General features: G+C 42.1%; 1 protein-coding gene across 5 annotated transcripts in view; it reads left to right on the forward strand.

Moving 5' to 3' along the window:
• TBL1XR1 (TBL1X/Y related 1) overlaps positions 1-19,681 on the forward strand; it is a 271,416-nt gene extending 251,735 nt beyond the window's left edge. For all 5 annotated transcript variants that reach the window (XM_081954230.1, XM_081954231.1, XM_081954229.1 and 2 more), the window contains 6 exons: positions 2,154-2,275; positions 3,685-3,759; positions 5,797-5,924; positions 8,215-8,380; positions 9,280-9,381; positions 12,213-19,681. In XM_081954230.1, coding sequence (XP_081810356.1) covers positions 2,154-2,275; positions 3,685-3,759; positions 5,797-5,924; positions 8,215-8,380; positions 9,280-9,381; positions 12,213-12,239 — 620 coding nt within the window. In that variant the 3' untranslated portion in view covers positions 12,240-19,681. The remainder of the gene's footprint in view (positions 1-2,153; positions 2,276-3,684; positions 3,760-5,796; positions 5,925-8,214; positions 8,381-9,279; positions 9,382-12,212) is intronic.
• The last annotated feature ends 280 nt before the right edge of the window (positions 19,682-19,961 follow it).

Genomic DNA, 19,961 nt, shown 5'->3' on the forward strand with positions numbered 1-19,961 from the left:
GTCTATCTTGGTTCAGATTTCCTCCTATTGGCAGAAAAGGGAAACTGGTTTAATTTACCTTCTCTTTATTCAGTTCAACTTCTAATTTGCATTGCTGCCAGCAACATATTAGAGTAGACTGCTTTCTTGATTCTTGATTGGATTTTGCTTAAAATAATGATTTAGACTGAGCCTCGGTGGCCCAGTGGTTAGAGTGCAGTACTGCAGGCTACTTCTGCTGACTCCTGGGTGCCTGCAATTTGGCAGTTCAAATTCCACCAGGCTCAAAGTTGACTCAGCCTTCCATCCATCCAAGGTCGGTGAAATGAGGACACAGATTGTTGGGGGCAATATGCTGACTCTGTGAACCACTTAGGGACGCTGTAAAGCACTGTGAAGCAGTATATAAGTCTAAGTGCTCTTGCTATAATCTTCACATTTGATTATACAGGTAGTCCTCATTTTAACATCCATCAACCTTTGCCCAGCAACCATTTAAAGTTACAGTGGTGCTGAACAAAGAGACCTCCAATGAGTCCTTGAAGTTCTGGCCTTTGCAGTCCCCTCCCACCCTAGTCAAATGAATAAAAGTTGGATTCCAGTTCACACTCCGCTATTGAGCAGTGTTCACACACACTTTTTGTATGTATTTTATAACGTATTTTAGGGACTGTACACCGCCCCGAGTCCCTTTCGGGAGAGGGGGCGGTCTATAAATATGAATAATAAATAAATAAATAAACTATGCACTCCTTCCTTGTTCACTCACATGCATCACGTCCTGCAACATCTTCTCCCCATTCTTAACATTGTGCCACTCTGCAACAACATCCATATCTTCCAATTCATGCAAGTCACTCCCAAAATGTCTGGAGACCTTCAGAAATAAATGTTGTCGCTGATACTTTTCTTGTACATGTAAAAATGTAAACAGTGTGGTGTTGGTATATCCTGTGCTTACACCACAGTCCAACTTCCCCTGTTCTTAGGTTATAATTTTGTAAGAAGATTGTAGCATAGGAATTTCCCATGTACACTTGAGTTGGAGGGAAAGTAGGATACAAATATGACAAAAGCAGGATATAAATATGACAAATTGGATACTACAAATTCTGATTACCGTATTTTTTGGACTATAAAACGCACCGGAGTATAAGACGCGACATGATTTTAAAAAGGTAAATTAAAAAAAAAAAGGTTTTTGCACTCTGCAGGCCTCCCAAACCCTCTGCAGACCTTGTTTCTTGCAAAAAAAAAGAAGGTGGGGGCATGCAGAGCTTTGGGAGGCTCGTAGAGTGCTCCTGGGGGCTGGGGGGCAAAAACGAGCAAAAAATGGCCCATTTTTTGCAAAAACATCTCATTTTTTACAAAAAAGGGCATGCAGAGGCTTTGGGAGACTTGTAGAGTGTTCCTGGGGGCTTGGGGGGGGGGCAAAAATGGGCCCATTTGTTGCTCATTTTTGCCCTTCCCAGCCCCCAGGAGCACTTTGCACGCCTCCCAAATTCTCTGCACGTCCATTTTTGGAAAGGGGTTTGGTAGGCCAAAAATGCTGTATTCAGTGTATATGATGCACCCAGATTTTCACCCTCTGTTTTGGGGGCAAAGGGTGCATCTTATACTCCGAAAAATACGGTAATAGTCATATTCACAGCTCCTCTTCAAGTATAAAACAGTCTCCCTTTGACTCTTTCCAAAACTTTGCATCATACTTTGCATTCCAAATCCTTTTCCTTCTAAACTCAGGGGTAGGGGCTGCTGGGGGGTTGCAGGGGTTCGGGAGAACCTCTAGCTAAGATTTTGTGCAGTTCGGAGAACCCCCAAATCCCACTCCTGGCTGGCCCTGCCCCTCCCAGGAGTTCCCACGCAGCCCGTTTTGGATGCAGGTAAGTGCAGGGCATGTGTGGAGGCTCAGGGAGGGCGAAAAATGAACCTACTAGAAGTTCAGGGAGACCTGTTTCCGCCCTCCAGAGAGCCTCCGGAGCCCAGGAAGGGCAAAAAATCCCCCCCCCCCCGGTGCAGGAAGCCGACTAGACCACGCCCACCCAGCAACCAGTAGAGAACCCCTTGCAAAAAATTTTGAAGCCCACCCCTGTCTAAACTGGCCAGTCATCTCATCATTTTAATTTGCCAATGATTGATTTCTTCTAACTTTTTTCTTTCTTTTTTGTCAATAGCACCAGCGTTAGATGTTGACTGGCAGAGCAACAACACATTTGCCTCCTGTAGTACAGATATGTGTATTCATGTCTGTAAATTAGGTCAAGATAAACCCATCAAAACCTTCCAGGGCCACACAGTAAGTAATTTTTACTTTAGCTGTTATCCACGTAGCATATATGTGAAGCAAAGTGAAGACATTGTGTTCAAACCAATCTACCCCAACCCACCGTGCGCCCTCTAGATGTGTTGGGTTGCAATTCCCATAATTCACAATCTTCAGATTCTTCAAAAATTCAAGCTCAACTTATTTGGAGGACAGCAATAACAACAAAGATTGAAGCACAGTTTTGCTCTTTTGTCTTCTCTGCATGTAAGTTGTCTTAGGTAGAATTTAGCAAAAGTCATAGTTCCCAGTTAAAAAAAGTTATCAGTTTTCTAAAGATATTGAACATGTTTCGAGAATGAATTCAGCTAGTCTTCGAGGAGAGTAAAGATTATATACCATTCAATTTGTATACCCTTTATGAAGGGTATCTGTATGATGTGGAAGTTGTAGTGTTACGGTAATATTATTTGGAGGATGTTCTTGGTCGGGGGGGGGGGGGACGGGACTAAAGTAGAATAAAGAGAAGGTCCCAAGTACTAAGCACTCTTGTGTTGAGTGCCAGGGAAATCAGGAGATACAGGCAGTTCAAATGAGTATAAGTATATTTATTGCAAAGTTATTAAGCTCTCTACAAGAATCTGACCAACTGACAGTCAAGGGAAATAAGCGGGGGATAAGATGGGATGAACCTTAGATCTCTTGGGGGGGGGGGCAGGGACTTGTGCTTTATGATGTATTTGATATCCCCCCCCCCCTCGGGCTCAGCCTGGTCATCTCCTACACCTTCCTACTAATTTATTTATTTATTTATTATGAAATGTATTTGCTGCCCACCTCATATCAAAACAACTCTGGGCAGCTTGCAGCATAAAAACATTAAAATCATCAGATAACAAACACAGATCATTCACACAAGATGGTAAAAAGGAGAAGCCAGGATCTTGGGGGTGGGAGGGAAGATGGGATCAGGTTTTAATTAACCAACCCTTTCTAGTGTGAAGCTCCTCCATTGGGCCCCAAGTCATCCAGCAGAGCCACGCTGTAAGCCTCTTTTGAAAAGTCAGAAGAGTCGGAGATCAATCTCACCACAGATGAGCTTATTCCAAAAGCAGGAGCCACAGCAGAGAAGGCCCTTCTGGGCTCCAAATTACTTTTTTTAATAAAAAGTAAACAAAAAAAGTATGTGTTGTAATACTGGCCTCTTAAAAGATTTAACCTGCTGTAAAGTTCCAACATAAAAACTCAAGTCAATTCTCCTAGGTATGTCTTCTGTCCCTGGATTACTTCTAGCCAAACATTTTCACTCTATTTTCTATATTGTCTCCTTCCTGTTTTTTTCTTGATCTGGGAAACCATTCCCCCTTCCCCCACCTTCAATCTGATGTTTCCCTTATAAAGAAAGCCGAGATGCCAATATTTCTCTTGCTGCTTATTTTCAGAATGAAGTAAATGCAATCAAATGGGATCCCACTGGTAATCTTCTGGCTTCTTGTTCCGATGACATGACTCTAAAGGTAAAAGTGCATCGCCCCATTGGGTGATTTTGGACTCCTATTGCGAAATCATTGGAAAAACAGCTGCCTCCAATCCACCCTCGTCGTTTCAATCTTCATTTCTGCATCTACTTGATTGCGCTGTGGTAGTTCTAGCTGCCTGTATCTGCCCGAGCCCTACAGCTGCTATATGACTCCTATTCCTAAACTTGCAAGAGTTGATAGTGTGCAAAAAGACTTCATTGCTTTCTTGACCATAAGAGAGTGTACGCTTCTAAAACTAGGATGGTGGTGGTGGGGATGATGATGATGATGGAGGAGAAGGAGCAGTAGCAGTGGTATTTGTGCAACAGTATGAAAGAAGATACTGTGGCTCAGTGGCTAAGACACTGAGTTTTTCAACCAGAAGGTTGGCAGTTCAGCGGTTCGAATCCCTAGCGTCGCGTAACGGAGTGAGCTGCCATTACTTGTCCCAGCTTCTGCCAACCTAGCAGTTTGAAAGGACGTAAAAACGCAAGTAGAAAAATAGGGACTACTTTAGTGGGAAGGTAACAGCGTTCCATGTGCCTTTGGCGTTTAGTCATGCCAGCCATATGACCACGGAGACGTCTTCAGGCAGCGCTGGCTCTTTGGCTTAGAAATGGAGATGAGCACCGCTCCCTAGAGCCAGAAACGACTAGCACACATGTCCGGGGGAATCTTTACCTTTTACCTATGAAAGAAGATGAACACTCTGTTTCTACTCTAGGTTTTCAAAAAGTAGAGCAGCGATGGTGAACCTTTTTGAGTTCACTACGTCAAAGATTCAGAAAATGCCTAACCTGATCCAGCTGTTGTGTCACACGCAGCCAAATAAAAAATAAAAGTTCTATGTTTCCAACCCTGCCCCTAATTTAGGTCAGTCTGATAAGTGGCAGTGCAGGCCTGGGCATTGATTTCAGCCCTAGCGCTACCACTGCCACTTTGAAGGCCGTTCCCCAAGGCATGCGAGTCCACCTCATTCATCTTCCATGACTTCCTAAGACTGCGTGATGGCACATCCCCATTCTCAAACAAGTTTTGGAAGTTTCTCTGTCCCATGATTTCCAGGAGCCATGCAAGAACATAGCCCATTCTCACATGGCCTCTTCAGCTTTCAAAAATAGCATGAGCAGGAGGGTGTGCTGTCGAGAATAGATGTTGGGTGTTGGTGACAACCGATACATCACCCAAAACATGAGATGAGGCATGTCACCTTTGACATGCGTGTCATAGGTTTTCCATCACTGAAGTAGAGTCTTCTACCGATATGGAAGTCGGATCAGCTTGCTTGGAGTGAGGGGTGAAATCTGAAATCAGTCTGCATCCTTCCCTATAAAAATTGTATGCATTCTCATATATAACCACAAAAAAGGCATTTGTTCTATTTTTATAAAGCTACCATAAGTTGATATTTAAGACACAAGACACAAGTTAAGACACAATGACAGTTTTCCCCCGAAGGTCATCACTCTGCTAAACAAATAATTCCCTCAACACTGTCAAACTATTCACTAAGTCTGCATTACTATTAGTCTTCTCATCGTTCCTATCGCCCATCTCCTCCCACTTATGACTGCAGGACTGTAACTTTGTTGCTTGTATCCTTACGATTTACATTGGTTGTTTCCTAATATGATTTGATTGCTTATTTGTACCCTATGACTACCATTAAGTGTTGTACCTTATGATTCTTGATGAATGTATCTTTTCTCTTATGTAAACTGAGAGTATATGCACCAAAGACAAATTCCTTGTGTGTCCAATCACACTTGGCCAATAAAGAATTCTATTCTATTCTATTCTATTCCAATAATGTGAATCTAAATAAAATCCCATGTTTTAAAAATATAACTTCATTCTTGAGTATTGCTATCTCATACCTGAGGTGTTTAAAAAAAAACAAATTAAAATGCTCCTTAACACCTCCCCCTTTTTAAATTGTGTTTTGCTTTAAAACCCTGCAAGATTGATGAGGATCTCTTTGCCTAAAATTAAATAAAGCTGGATTGTTGCTTTCTTTATTCCCTTTTCTATTAGATCTGGAGTATGAAGCAAGATAATTGCGTTCATGATCTGCAGGCTCATAACAAAGAAATTTATACTATCAAATGGAGCCCAACAGGGCCAGGAACAAACAATCCAAACGCCAATCTAATGTTAGCAAGGTAAGATTTCGCTGTGTAGTTGGGGGGGAAAATGAAGCCAGTCATTTTGCTTAGTGACTTTTCTGAGCTAGTCTAGAAACTCTTCTTTTGAGACTAAATATGGAGACCAGGCAACTTTTCTGCTTCTTGAAAATAGGAATGGTTCCACAACTGTGCTTCAGGATTTTCCTATGAAAATATGGGAAATATTCGGAAATAATACACTTGTTGTGGGGTTCCTGTTCTCTTTTCCCTTTTTTCCTTCAGAATTTTAATGTGTAATCCCATTAACTCAGACTACCTCTAAAGAACATACCCTGTTGCCCTGAAAATAAGACCTCCCCAGATAATAAACCTAATCGGGCTTTTGAGTGCATGCCCTAAAATAATCCCTCCCCTGAAAATAATCCCTCCCCAAAAATATTGCAACACAGCAGCAGCCATGAGGTGACCACACTCGCCGCCTCCTGCACCTCAAAAATAATAAGATCTACCCCAAAATAAGGCCAAGCACTTACTTCAGGGGTCAAAAGAAAATAAGACCCTGTTTTATTTTTGGAGAAACTCTGTAGTTGTTTTGCTGCCATTATCAGTCACTTTTCTGATTTGGAAATTATTTTACTTTTTTTTCATACTTTTAATATCTTTTTAACAGATAAGGTAGCATGAATAGATGGAATATTGGGGAAGATAACTGTCCCTTTATATATATATATATAAATTTGCCAGTTTCCAGCAAAAGTCACCCATTGGGAGATTTTAATGCCACGGCTTTTACTTAACAACTGCTGCAAACTATATATATAGTCTCCCAATGGGCGTCTTTTGCTGGAAACTGGCAAATTGTAGCTTGAGACTACAGGATGCTGCATAGAGCTGTAAACATGAGTCAGTTGTCAAGTGCCCAAAATGTGATCACATGACTGGGGGTGGAGGGGTTACAACTGTAATTAAAAAATGGGTGGTAAGTAATTTTGGGGAATCCATCGTAACTCTGAATTGTCATTAAATGATGGGTCATAAACAGGTCCCCGTAAATTGGTTAAAATACGCTTTTAAGTTACACCTGAAAAGGAATCCTAGTAAATTATATTTTACATGGATTGCCAGCCACTACTTATCCTGCTATTTAGCATATACTCCAGGGGTGGGATATGACTGGTATGCCCCGGTACGGGCATACCGGTGCCTGCTGGGAGCACCAGGTACCGTTCCGGTACGGTGCTCCAGAGGGCCCACCTGCCTGCCCACTCTCCTTACCACTGTATGAGCCGATCAGGGCTTTCGCGCATGGAGCGTACAGCGCCTGTGCGCCACTCCACTGAGCAGCTGGAGCATCCCGGTGATAAGTACCCATGCACATGTTCACGTGGTGGATGCCGGGCCCCGTTGCAGTGTATCGGTTGCAACAGGATCTGGAACCCACCACTGATATACTCATAACTGATGTTGGCTTTCCTAGAAGTAGGACTTTCAAAGCATCCATTAATATCTCCTAAATTCCCAGCTGTCTCCCGAATATAAACTAGGCAAGGAGGAGGTGGCTTGTAGTAGCATGCTTTGAATGATGGTTCTAATAGCCAATCATCATATAGCTAGCCTCGCAGCAAGCTTATATATTGTATAGCACCAGCATTCAGCATCTTGTACTTCAGTTACAACACAAAGTCCTTTTCCTGACACACCTCATTGCTGACTTCTTCAACAGCCAAGTTCACTTTTACTTTTGCTTGCTCAACTTCACCTAAATTGCGGCTGCTTGATATAAAAGGACCAGATCTAACTGCTTTTCTTATTCAAGATGGGCAGAACTTCCATCCCACTCGTGAACAGTATTCCACATTTTTTCCCTGTCTCAGAAGTTCTAAGAAATGGAGAATAACAGCCAATTTTGCATAGTGACCACCGAGCGAGAGAAGATGTCCAATTTGGAAGTCAAGAGTCTTTTTACGATGGTAGTGGGAGTCCCAAAGGTGCTTTTTCAGGAGACAACTGGGCTTTCTTGCTTTTTTCTTTGAAGACGTTTCACTTCTTATCCAAGAAGCTTCTTCAGCATGGACAGAATTGTGGAGAATGGAAGGAGATCCACTGTCCTGTCAGACCTAAAGAAACATCTTGGATAAGAAGCGAAACGCCTTCAAAGGAAAAACAAGAAAGTCCAGTTGCCTCCCGAAAAAAGCACCTTTGGGACAACCGTGACCTGGATGATGAGAATCTCCACAGACAATTGTAATGGGAGGTACATTTTATGAATAACTATATAAATTGCAGTTAAAATTGACAATTATTGTTCTCCTCTTGCCTTTGGTAGTGCATCCTTTGATTCTACAGTCAGGTTATGGGACGTAGACCGAGGGATTTGCATCCACACCTTGACGAAACATCAAGAACCTGTGTACAGTGTAGCTTTCAGTCCTGATGGTAGATATCTGGCCAGTGGTTCTTTCGACAAATGTGTACACATCTGGAACACACAGGTATGTCTCCTGGAGCAGTAGTGATTTTATCCGCTTATTTTTTATTACCTATTAAAGGTTTCTCATGGCCTTAATCAGATCATACTAAAATGATAGCTTCAGTGGGAAACACAGAAGGATGACATTGTTATTCCTTCCCATTAAAGAAAAGCAATTTGTTATATCTCAGATTTGAGGCAATGCAGATCATTTTAAGGATTAGGCAGTGAAGGCAGTCCCTGTCTTTTTCTCATATTCTGAACATTTAAAGTTGTCTATTGTAATTTTCATCTCTTCTCACCACCCACCAGAAAAACCAAAGCCACCTGTAAATAATGTGAGAAATATTTTGTACTTTCTCTGCCATTTATTATTCAGTTCTAAAGTAGCAAAAGATTTTCGGAGCTGGCTTTTAGGAGTGTTGTTCTTGCTATACTTATCAGTGGTTCTCACAAGAAGCTGTACCCTTTTTCTGGCCAACCAGGAAAGGAATCCTAGTGGCCCAGTGGTTAGAATGCAGTATTGCAGGCAAATTCTGCCCACAGCCTGCAGTTCTATCTGACCAGGCTCAGGGTTGACTTTACCAGTTTCCGAGGTCAGTAAAATGAGATCCCAGATTGTTTGAAGCAATATACTGAGGTTTGTAAACTGCCCAGACAGATAAAGCAGTATGGAATGATACATAACTGTGACACGCAGAGCCCTCTGTGTCAGCCATCGCCCCAACCTCCAATGCACATGCGCACGCGTCACGCTGGCCAGCTGGTCTTCAGGTCTCTGCCATGCATACGCAGGGGGTGGCACGAATGCACGAGGGCGTACATGCGCGGGGGCAGGGCGCATGCACAGGGGTGCACTCATATTGCATTTTAATGTCATTTGTGTTCTATCCCAACCTCTTGGTTTTATTGTTTTTCTAGACGGGTGCTCTGGTGCATAGTTATCGGGGGACAGGAGGCATTTTTGAGGTTTGCTGGAATGCAGCAGGAGACAAAGTTGGAGCGAGTGCTTCAGATGGTTCAGTAAGTAAAGCAAAATGAGATCTTACTACTCGATTCATTTTATCAGATGCCGGCATCCAAATACGCTGGGTATGCTTAGGGTCCTGCTTTATTTCTGTAAAGTGTAGGGCAGTGAGGGCGAACCTATGGCATGCCTGCCACAAGTGGTACACGGAGCCATTTGTCAGGGCACGCAAGGCGCTGCCCTGTCAGCTGGCTAGTGCGCATGCGCACGTTGGCCAGCTGAGTTCACCTTTTTAAAAGCTATTTTTCACCTTCCCCAGGCTCCAGAGGCTTTATAGGAGCCTGGGGAGGGCGAAAAGAGCCTCCCCCGCTCCCCCGGAGGCTTAAGGGACCGTCCGGAGGCTTCCTGAAGCCTTCGGAGCGCTTAAAACCACCCTCCGAGCAAACCGGAAGTGACTTCCGGGTTGCTCGGAGGGTGGTTTAAAGCGTTCCGAAGGCTTCAGGGAAGCCTCCGGACGGTCCCTGAAGCCTCTGGAGGGCCTCCGGGGGAGCGGGAGAGGCTCTTTTCGCCCTCCGCAGGCTCCTATAGAGCCTCTGGAGCCTGGGGAGGGCGAAAAAAGCATGTAAAAATGGGGGGGGGGGTCACGCGTTGTGCGTGCATGCGCACTGGGGGTCGCGCGTTGCATTATGGTTGCGGCACGCCGCACACGACCCCCCTGCGCTCCCCCACTTGTGGCACGCGAGCCAAAAATGGTTCGCCATCGCTGGTGTAGGGTATACTTGGGTTTGTAGAATTTTTCTCCTACAATTTATTTATTACTTTAAAATAAACTAATACCATAAAAATAAAATATTAAGCACTCAAGCCAATAACACTTAAGCGAGGCGAACCCAAGAGTGTGATGAAGTGAGAAAGGTTGAAGGAAACTTCTCGCGAAATCCCTCACTCAAGAAAAATCCCCTGCCATACTTTCTTAAAAGAACGAATACAGGTAGTCCTCCACTTAACAACAATTCAATGAGTGACTGTTCAAAGTTACAACAGCCCTGAAAAAAGTGACTTGCGACCATTTCCCCACACTTGCAACCTTTGTAGCAGCCCCAGGATCATGTGATCCAAATCTGGTTCGTGCTTATGACTATTGCTGGCAACTGGTTCATGCTTATGACCGTTGCTGTGTCCCAAGATCATGTGACCAGCTTCTGTGACCTTCTCTCATGCAAAATCAGTGGGGGTGCCAGATTCACTTAACAACCACGTTACTAACTTATCAACTGCAGTGATTCACTTAACAACTGCCGTGATTCACTTCACTGTGGCAAGAAAGGTCGTAAAGTGGGGCAAAACTCACTTAACAAATACAGTAGAACAGGGGTGTCCAAACTTGGGAACTTTAAGACTTGTGGACTTCAACTCCCAGAATTCCCCAGCCAGCATGGCTGGCTGGGGAATTCTGGGAGTTGAAGTCCACAAGTCTTAAAGTTCCCAAGTTTGGACACCCCTGAAGTAGAACCTCGGTCACAAATGCTTCTAACCATGACCAAATCAGGTTTTTTTTTTTGTAAGCGTCAAATTTCCTGTCCTTTGTTTACAACAGTGGCCCCTGCATTTATTTTGGTTAGGCTCAGGTCACAACCAAATCAGGTTGCAACCAAAGTTATGGAACGAATTATGGTGGTGACCAGAGGTTCTACTGTATCTCACTTAATAACATAAATTTTGGGTTCAGTTGTGGTCGTAAGTCAAGGACTACCTGTAGTAGGCTTTCCAAATTCCCCTTCATTTGAATACATCCCAAAGAACCAAAATTCATCTTTAAAAAAAAATCAAGATGCCATTAAAAGACATGAAAAAGATTTTGTCTTGTGTTGCAAAGGCAATACATGCAGGAGTAGGCATAATTCACTGATGAGGATATTACAAAGATATTATACAGATCTACCACTGAAAAGGCACATTCTTGAGTTTTGGACTATCTCTACCAACACTGACAGGGCAAGACACTAGAATATGAACTGAGAGCAAATCCCACTCCCTACTAGCACTGGTGATGTTACCCAGTTTGGTAATGAAATGTCTGCAAGGAAACAACCAAGCTCAGAGAGCATCAAGTGTTCTGACCCAGCTTTAGCAGAACCAAGAAACAGACTCCTTGTCCCGAAAAACCCTTCTTTATTTAGCCACTGTGAATTCATGGCATTCATACACAGAAAAGTCCAAGCAATAATCCTTCCAAGGGTTAACTGCAGTAACAGACCTTATCAGTACCTTGGATAATTGCAGGCCGAGAGGTTCCAGTGGCAAAACCGTAACTTAATTCCTGGTAAGCAATTTGAGACACGAATCACGATATTCTGAAAAGAAATCCGAACTGTTGTCTCCTGCAACCACCACTCCTCTTTTGCTTCTATTCATTCCCCAGCCAGGGAGGGGGACATTCAGCGTTCATGTGTGCTTTTCTTCCCAAGTCGGCTACTATTCCTCAGTTGTTCTTCTCTCCTGACAGCTCTGCGCATGCGCGCATCTGGAACAGGCCCCAGCTGTTCTTCTTCCCCACTTATCTCCGACTCTGAAGGCAGCTGGGAAATGTCGGTCAGCCCTGGATCTATCTCTGTTTCCAACATAGAGCCTTCCAAAGACTCCAGGACTGGCCCAAGTTCCTCCCCAACCTTCTCATCGTCCGAGTCTGCCACCAGCTCTGCTGGCAGCTGGCGGACCACAACACCAAGGGCCCCTCATATTGTAATGATTGTAATAAGAATAGTGCACTAGTATTGTAGGATGCCTGTTCTTTTGTTGTTGGTGTCCAAATCTAATGCATAAATAAAATTTCTGAAACCCCTTCTCTTCCCCCCCCCTTTTTTTTCCCTTCCTTCCTTCTTTGCAGGTTTGCGTACTAGATCTACGGAAATAGCGCTACTAGTTGGAAGCCATGGACCGACTATGAATGTGTACATAGCCAAAATGACTGTCCCCATGACCCATGTACTGCTATTGTCCCAACTGAACCATGGCCAGTCCACTACAGCCAAACCTGAAATAATTAAATACATGTACTGTACATTTTCTTTTTTTAAAAAAAGCAAACAATTATACCCTGAAGAAGATGACAGAGTGATGTCACAGCTTGTGAAGCCTGTTCACCAAGTGCTGGAATTTGCTGCAGCCACTCCCCTATCCCCCCAAAAAAAAGATTGGAAGTGGGAGGAAATTTAAAAAACAAAAAAACAGGACATGAGAGAAAGAGAACCGAAATATGCAATGAGCCCATTGAGAGTATCAGATTGAGGAAAGCTTATGTATGGCTTATTTCCCCCCCCCCCCTATCTTCTTTGTCCTCTTTTCTTTATTTTTGTCCTTTATGAAACTTTTGTTTTCCCTCCTTTCTGATCCTTCCCCACCACCCCAATAGGTAATGACTAGGTGGGTTTTTTTTTCATGTGTAGGGAAAACGAACTTGCATATATCCCTGCAACAGTGTTTTGTTCATTGCTTTTCCCCATTGTGCTCTTAAGGTTTACTAATGCTTGAAGCCAGGATGTGGCATTCTTTTCTAGGTTGTGGTGGATCTTTTCACTAAGAATTGGAGGGAGGGGAATCCTTTTCAGCAGTTCTTTCAATTCTTCCTTAACTTTATAGACATCTGTTAAGTGTTGTGGAGATCTTCTTCCAGTTTAGACAAAGAGGAAGAAAACAAAATCCATCTTGACAAATGAGGGTCAACATTCCTTTATTCTTTTCGTCAGATCCAATAGTTTACAGGCTCCTCAGATGCTGCGCTTAGTCGTTTTATTGGTGATGACAGTTCCAAAAAGCAACAATCCCCATCTTGAGACCTTTCTGCCAAATTTTAAGAGTGTACAAAATTGCAAGAAAATACCTAAACAAAGACGGAGAGGCTTTTGAAATAGGATGCCCACAGTAGGGAATTGTATCATTGGCTTGGAGAGCTTTAATGGCGTGGGGGTGGTGAGCTTTTGTGTGGTCAGATCTTTGGAAAAGAGGGGATAGACCTTGATGGGAGGTAGGCTCAGGTAATCCCAACACCTGCGGTCTGTACATTCCAAGCTTAAAACAAAAACAGATAAATTGGAGCCTCTTTCTCTTCCAAATCACGATTATAGTCCATTTGAGTCGCGCTGTGAAAATTGAAGCAATGGCGAGAGAGAAAAAGGATTTGCCTCATTCTCAGTTTGGGCAAAGGTTTCTGCTACAACCTCTGTACGAATCCCTCCCTCCCCCCCCTCCCCTTTTACTCGGTATAACCAAATTCCCAGTTGAAAGTATTTCAGACTTTGGAGGACAAGCGCTTTTTTTCTTTTTAATCTCTTCGCACAAAAACATATTTGAAGCCTCTTTGCTAAAGATTTTTCTGAACTCAGTGACGTCATTTACTCCCTTCACGATTCTGTTTCACTGGAAATCCTCCCCTCGTCCCTCCACAAAGGACATCGAAGAGGGAGAACTGAGCAATATTTGCAGCAGGGGGGGTGAAGATCCACTGGGCTGGTGAAATTCCCAGTGATGAATGACTCCTCATATTTTTTTTTTAAAGTCAAAGAAGGAACCTCCCCTGGCAAAACTCTTTGCTTCATGCTTCTTTAACCACCAAGTGATTGAGCTTCCATACTAGAAAATAGTCTTGCACTAATTTTTCCCTGTTGCTCCCCCGTTATTATTATTTTATTTTTTTCCTGTGTGCTTGTCTCCTTTCTCTTACATCACACCACCCTTCAAATTTAGATTTTAAGTGTAAGCTGCTAAAAGTTTTTTCGGTAGAAAATATACAATCACTACTTTGGAATGTCTGTGTTTCTTCTATCAAGTCTTGCTTTTCCTTCACATGAACTCGCGTTTTGATCACAAGCGATAGCAACAGTGGGACTTTTGGGTTTGCGTGTGAAAGCAGTGTAAACGCTGACCTGTTCCATTCTCGTTTGATCCTTCTTGTCTTCTGCAGCTTCCAAAGAGGAGTTGTTCAGGGTTTTTAAGGTTTCACCTGATTTTTTTATTTTATTTTTTTACCTAAAGGAATACTTTGTACTCATCTGCTTTGCCGAAGCCTCCATTTTGGCTCTCCTTTTTAGTCACAGCAACACAGTGCAGAAATACTAAATTTCTAATCTTTTCCATTTTTGCTCCTTCTTTCAATAGGCAGCGCAGCATATAAACCCAAAGCTTGGAGCTCTTCCTTTTGAAGATATAAACCGATTCCCCTCTTTATTTGTAAATTAGCCACTGTATTGAATTCTCCTTTCCATCCTTCCAATGAGGGTGGTTATGATTTTTTTTATTACAATGTGCGTGTTTCCATACATCATTGCATTGTATGTCTCCTTTCTTTTTAACATCAGGCAAGGAAATGCACAGCAAAGCTTCACTGACCCAGGATCCAGTTTAAGATCTAAGTTCTAAGAGAGGAAATGCTGCTTCTGCAGTAACTCCATTTTCTTTGTAAGACTTAGCTCAATCTTCTATATTCCATTGTGGCTTTTGCTAAATCAGAGCACTGCATCCTATCCTCCCCTCTCTTTGTGAAGTACATTCTTTCAGCATTGACTTCTGCCATCTCTGGGGTACAAACCAGAAAGCAGATCTTGAAATAAGTCGAGCTTATAAGGCAACCACAACCATTTTTAGCTGATGTGTAAATACACCATCGTAGTTATTCTTAATGGGGGATTGTAAAGTTACACACAGATTGCGAGTGAAGAAAAGGAAGATTTACACCCATAAGGACAGTCGTTCCATCCAATGATACCTCTGTATTAATTTGTCTATCAGGTTTGGGAATAAGGCTTAGGAGGTTAAGAATAATTTTCTCTGTAAATTATAGTACGTAAGAAACTTAACCTGTTGAGTATCTGGCACTTGAAAAACCTTGCTTTTTACCGCTGGAGGTCCAGGACTGTGGCTGACCTCTGTCATTATTAAAAATAATTTTTTAAAAGTTTAAAATATGTAAAAAAAAATCTGTGCAATAATTTTAAACTGTGCTCCCAGGAATAGACACAAATGTGTTTTTTTGGGGGGGGGGGGATTTTTATTTTGAGTATATTTAAACAGCATTTTCTTTTCCTTTAGCAAACACAAATGTCAATTGCACTGAACTTAAATCTTTTAAAAAAAAAGTCAGAGGTGATTCTTGATAGTACTTTTGTATTTTGATATGGACAGTCTGTTCGTTTTTCATACAAGCTCTTGAACTGATGTTTCAGCTTCCTTCAAAAAAAAAAGTGTATAAAAAACGAGATGGTGTTTGAAGTCTTTTGACACAGCTGCAAGATTTCCACAGCAACATTCATATTTCTGGTTTTGCAACTGTTTAGCTCTTGTTCTTTTGGTTGGTTGGTTGGTTTGATTCTAGCCATTTAAGTATGATATAGCATGTAGACTTTATTGAAACTTCATTATCACAGCTGTGTTATCAACCAAAATCCTGGGCTGATTTTCCCCCCTTCCTTCCAAGATAATTTTGCTTTTAAAACAATTCAAGAAAGACTGTTACTATTGCTTTTTGTGGGCCAGATGTTCAGTCTTGCTCTTAAGTTCTACAAGCCACATTCCAAATTCCCAAGTCCCACACCTGGCAAAAAGTAACTTCATTCCCATGGCCTGCAGATCCTCCCGAGCTTTCTATGTTTCATGCCATTATAAACCATTGCTGTTAAAAAGAGTATTCTATAGGAAATAGGATATAGTAGGTATTTTGGAGATTTTTTTTTTCTTTCTTTCTTTCATCAGATCTGTTTGTGCTGTACCATCTTTTCTTCTCTCCCTCCACACCGCAGCTTCCCTGCCCTTTATCACCCCATAGCATGGGTCATTTGGGGAGGGGAAATTAAAGTGAGGAGAGGAGTTAGCGGCACAGCTTAAAAAAAAACAACAACAGATATTGCGGTAGGGAAAAGGGCCAGATGTGTATTGTGGTTGTTTGTGTGATAGGCATTGAACTGAAAAAAGCTTGGAACTCCCAACTGTTGACTGCGGTCTTTTCATCCATGTGCCACAATGCTCTTCCACTTGTGAACTGACTTCCTTCTCCTTTTCAGTAAGACAAAATTTTTGAGGATGTGGTATGGAAATGGGGGGGGGGGGGAGGAGGTGAGCACAATAAAAAGAGCAATTCAAATACCCAAGGCAGAATTAACAGAATGGAGAAATCCTCAAAGCTGCCATTCCTCATTCCAGGATTTAACTTACATGTAAGGCCTCTCAGCCTTGTGGTTTTTTTTTCCAACACTAGCAGGGCACTGTTGAGATATATCACAGTATTCCTTGGCTATTCTTTAATTTGTCATTTGTTTTACCACCATTGTTTTTTAACTTGTGTGCCCACGGAGGTTCTAAAAGCAGAACTCTGGTTGAAGTGGGAGCACTAGCGTCCCATCTCTCTCCATTCAACGTAGTATCCCCCTATAAGAGTTCTTCCATTCAAATGACTTGAGCAATGCAGCTTTAATAATAGCACTTCCCCATGCTTTGGTTCCATCCTGATAATAGTTCTAAGTCTAGATCTGGCTTCCCCAATCTGTTGCCCTTAAGATCATTGATCTACATCAGAGGTCTTCAAACTTGGCAACTTGAAGATTTGTGGACTTCAACTCCCAGAATTCTCCAGCCAGCCCGCTGGCTGGAGAATTCTGGGAGTTGAAGTCCACAAGTCTTCAAGTTGCCAAGTTTGAGGACCTTTGATCTACATCTCCCTGAATTGCCAGTCACCATGACTAGAAATTGAATTTTGCCAAGACTTAAGAAAGCTGATTTTCTTCATGGGCGTTATCCTGGAGAAAAATCTGAAGCACAGATTTAAATGGGCTTCATGGCCGTTTTAACAGCCTGCATAAAAAGAACGTTCATTCTTGAAAGGACATTGCCAGAAAATGTTTTGAAGGTAATATTTACCGATTACTACAGTCTTTGAAGTTGGCTGGATTGTTTTAAAGTAGCTCGGTGTTTAACGTTTGGATAACTTATTTTGGATAAGTTATCATGGGGGAGAAAAATTGGGAATATCTGTTAACAACTTAGGACAAAATGATTTTGGGCAGCAAGGCTGATGTGTTAAAAATGGGTGAAAATCCACTTCCATTACGGTCAAATAAGATAACAACCATTAGGATGTGGTTATGACAAAATGTCTGTCTCCATTTTCCTAGGTTATTGGGTTAAAACTAAGGGCATCCTTCCCAACCTAATTCCTAGGTTACCAAGTTGTGGGAATAACTTTATTCAATAAATTGAATAACTACAATTTGCAGCCATCTAGATGGTTATAGCAAAAAGTGGGCAGTTGTCGTTCTAATAAATATTGAGGCCACCAGCTGAAGGAAGGCTAATTTAGGTTTTTATTGTTACCTTCTAAAGCATTACTTTATTGATTGGTTGTTAAAAATATTTTAAATTTACAGTGGAGCCCGTAGCTGTGAGCCTCTTTCTGGAAACATAGTACCAAATCAGTCTGTGGTTTGGGAAGTAGGGTGAAAGTAAAATACCTTGCATCCAGATATAACAAATTGAAGACTCTTGATTTTTATAGTAAGCTAAATAAGATTGAAAAAGCCCAATTTGAATTTTATATATGGCAGCGTTAACGTGTTGGGAAAAAAATGAGCAGCCCTGTATTTCCTAAGCTCAGAAGTAAAAGAAAACCCTGCAATATCCCCCAAACCCAAAAAACAGCTGGCCAGTGCGCATGCTCGAAAAACGGCCTGAAAATGGCCTGAAAAATGGCTGTTTTGGGGCTGTTTTCAGGCCGTTTTCCGCTCTCCAATGCCTGCAAAGACCACTTTGCGTGCCACCTCTGGCATGTGTGTCATAGGTTGGCCATCTCAGCCTTAAAGCTACAGACTTTCCATGAAATATGTAATTTCAAAGGAGAGAGAAAGTGCATTTTGATATTCAGTTGCCCTTTTCCAATTTTAGCTGCAGGAGAATCTCCCAGATTTGTTCTGTAAAAAGTAACATTGGCTAAGCAAGGGCATCTGGAATTTCCAGTATTGGGGAGTGGATTTGAAAAGTAGAAAACTATTAGCAAAAGGGAAAGGATTCTGAATTTTCCCCAAAGGATGAAGGGGCAGCATTGTGGCACATGAGCAGTGACAGAACCTTCATAGTTTTATGTCTAAAAGGATTGATGTGCAAACATGCTGAAGGACCAGTGCGCACCATAAGAGCCCCACATCGTGTTGATTTTATACTGTATTGCATTTTGACTCTTGACCACCTCGTGTCAGCTGCTGCACTGCTGTCCTGCTTCTCTCAAATAGCCTCCTGTCAAACATTTGTTCCGTTGGCTTTCCATATGTCAAGATTTATTGAACAGAAGGGAGCAGGAAGACACCTAAAGAAAGCTCTAGATTCATACAGCAGCAAAGTTTTTTTTTTTTGAGATGAACTGCTTTGAACCTTCTCTTCAGAGGAAAACCTACAGCTTTTCTGGTATTTCCTCCAGATACAGACAGATGTTTCATGTTCAAACTCATAAATGATCACAGCCACAGATGTCAATGCTATAAGAGTTGTGCAGCAACCATTGCAACTTTTAGGTCTCCGTTCGTTGAGGGTCTATCAAACAAAAGAATGATTTTTAATCATCGCCTGGACTGCTGCTTTCTTCTTCTTTTTTTTCTCCCCCCCCCCCCTTCCCTTCTTCCCATTTGTGGATAAATTCAGGAAAAAAAATCTTCTGTTTCGTTTAACTGCTTCTCCAGTATGCTTTGCAATCTTGGTTTCTCTACAGGCTGCGGTGAACAGGTCAGTGGTCTGGAACACAAAAGTGGTCTCCGTTTTTTGTTTTCCTTTCTTCCTGCCGACGCTTTCTCCTTCTCTCCTGACTTTTGACGTAGTTGTAAAAAAAAAAAAAAAGGTTGACTCTGGAGTTACAAATCTTTGGGGTGGGGGGGTCTACTTTGTGATCCTATCTCTATAGCACTGGATTAAAACATGTCTACGCCGTTTCTTATAAACGGCGTAGACATGTATACATCCAGTTAAATTACAAACATACACCAGTGTAAAACCAGCCCATGTGAGAGGTGTTTTTTTTTCCTTTGCTTTTCTACTTGTTCAGAAAGACTTTATCGTTCAGTTTTCATGATTTATTGTCTAAAGAAGACTGATATAGATGTTCTATACTGTCCTGGACCCATATTAATTACACCTTTTTATGATGTACTTTGGTTCCATATCACAATGATTTTCTCCCCCTCCCACCCACCCCTAAAATTCTCTTTCTTAATCCTTTTTCCAGGCACATTTTTCTGTTGCAGGTTTCCCTTTGCATTGTATTGCTCTGACAAGTGTAATTTGAATCAGATCTGAAAGAGGTCCAGAATAAAATATATTTTGATACGATGCCAGTTGAATGGTCCTTTTTTTTTCCCTTTAAGGGTTTTTTTTTTTTTTTTTTTTTTTTTGAGTTTAGGGAAATTCACGAATTCATTCCTGTGGGAGGGGGCAACTAGACATCGTCCTCCTCCTGGGCCATGTGATCCCAAGTGAAGAACACAGAGGCTGCTCCGTGCTTCCCAAGACCGGCACAGATGGATGTGACACAAACATACAATACAGGGCAGGGATGGCGAACGTCTTCAGCACCAAGTACCACAAAGGGAGCACTTCATGTGCGTGCTCG

The sequence above is a fragment of the Natrix helvetica genome (genome assembly GCF_964273705.1).
Source record: "Natrix helvetica genome assembly, chromosome: 5".
Lineage (NCBI taxonomy): Eukaryota > Metazoa > Chordata > Lepidosauria > Squamata > Natricidae > Natrix > Natrix helvetica.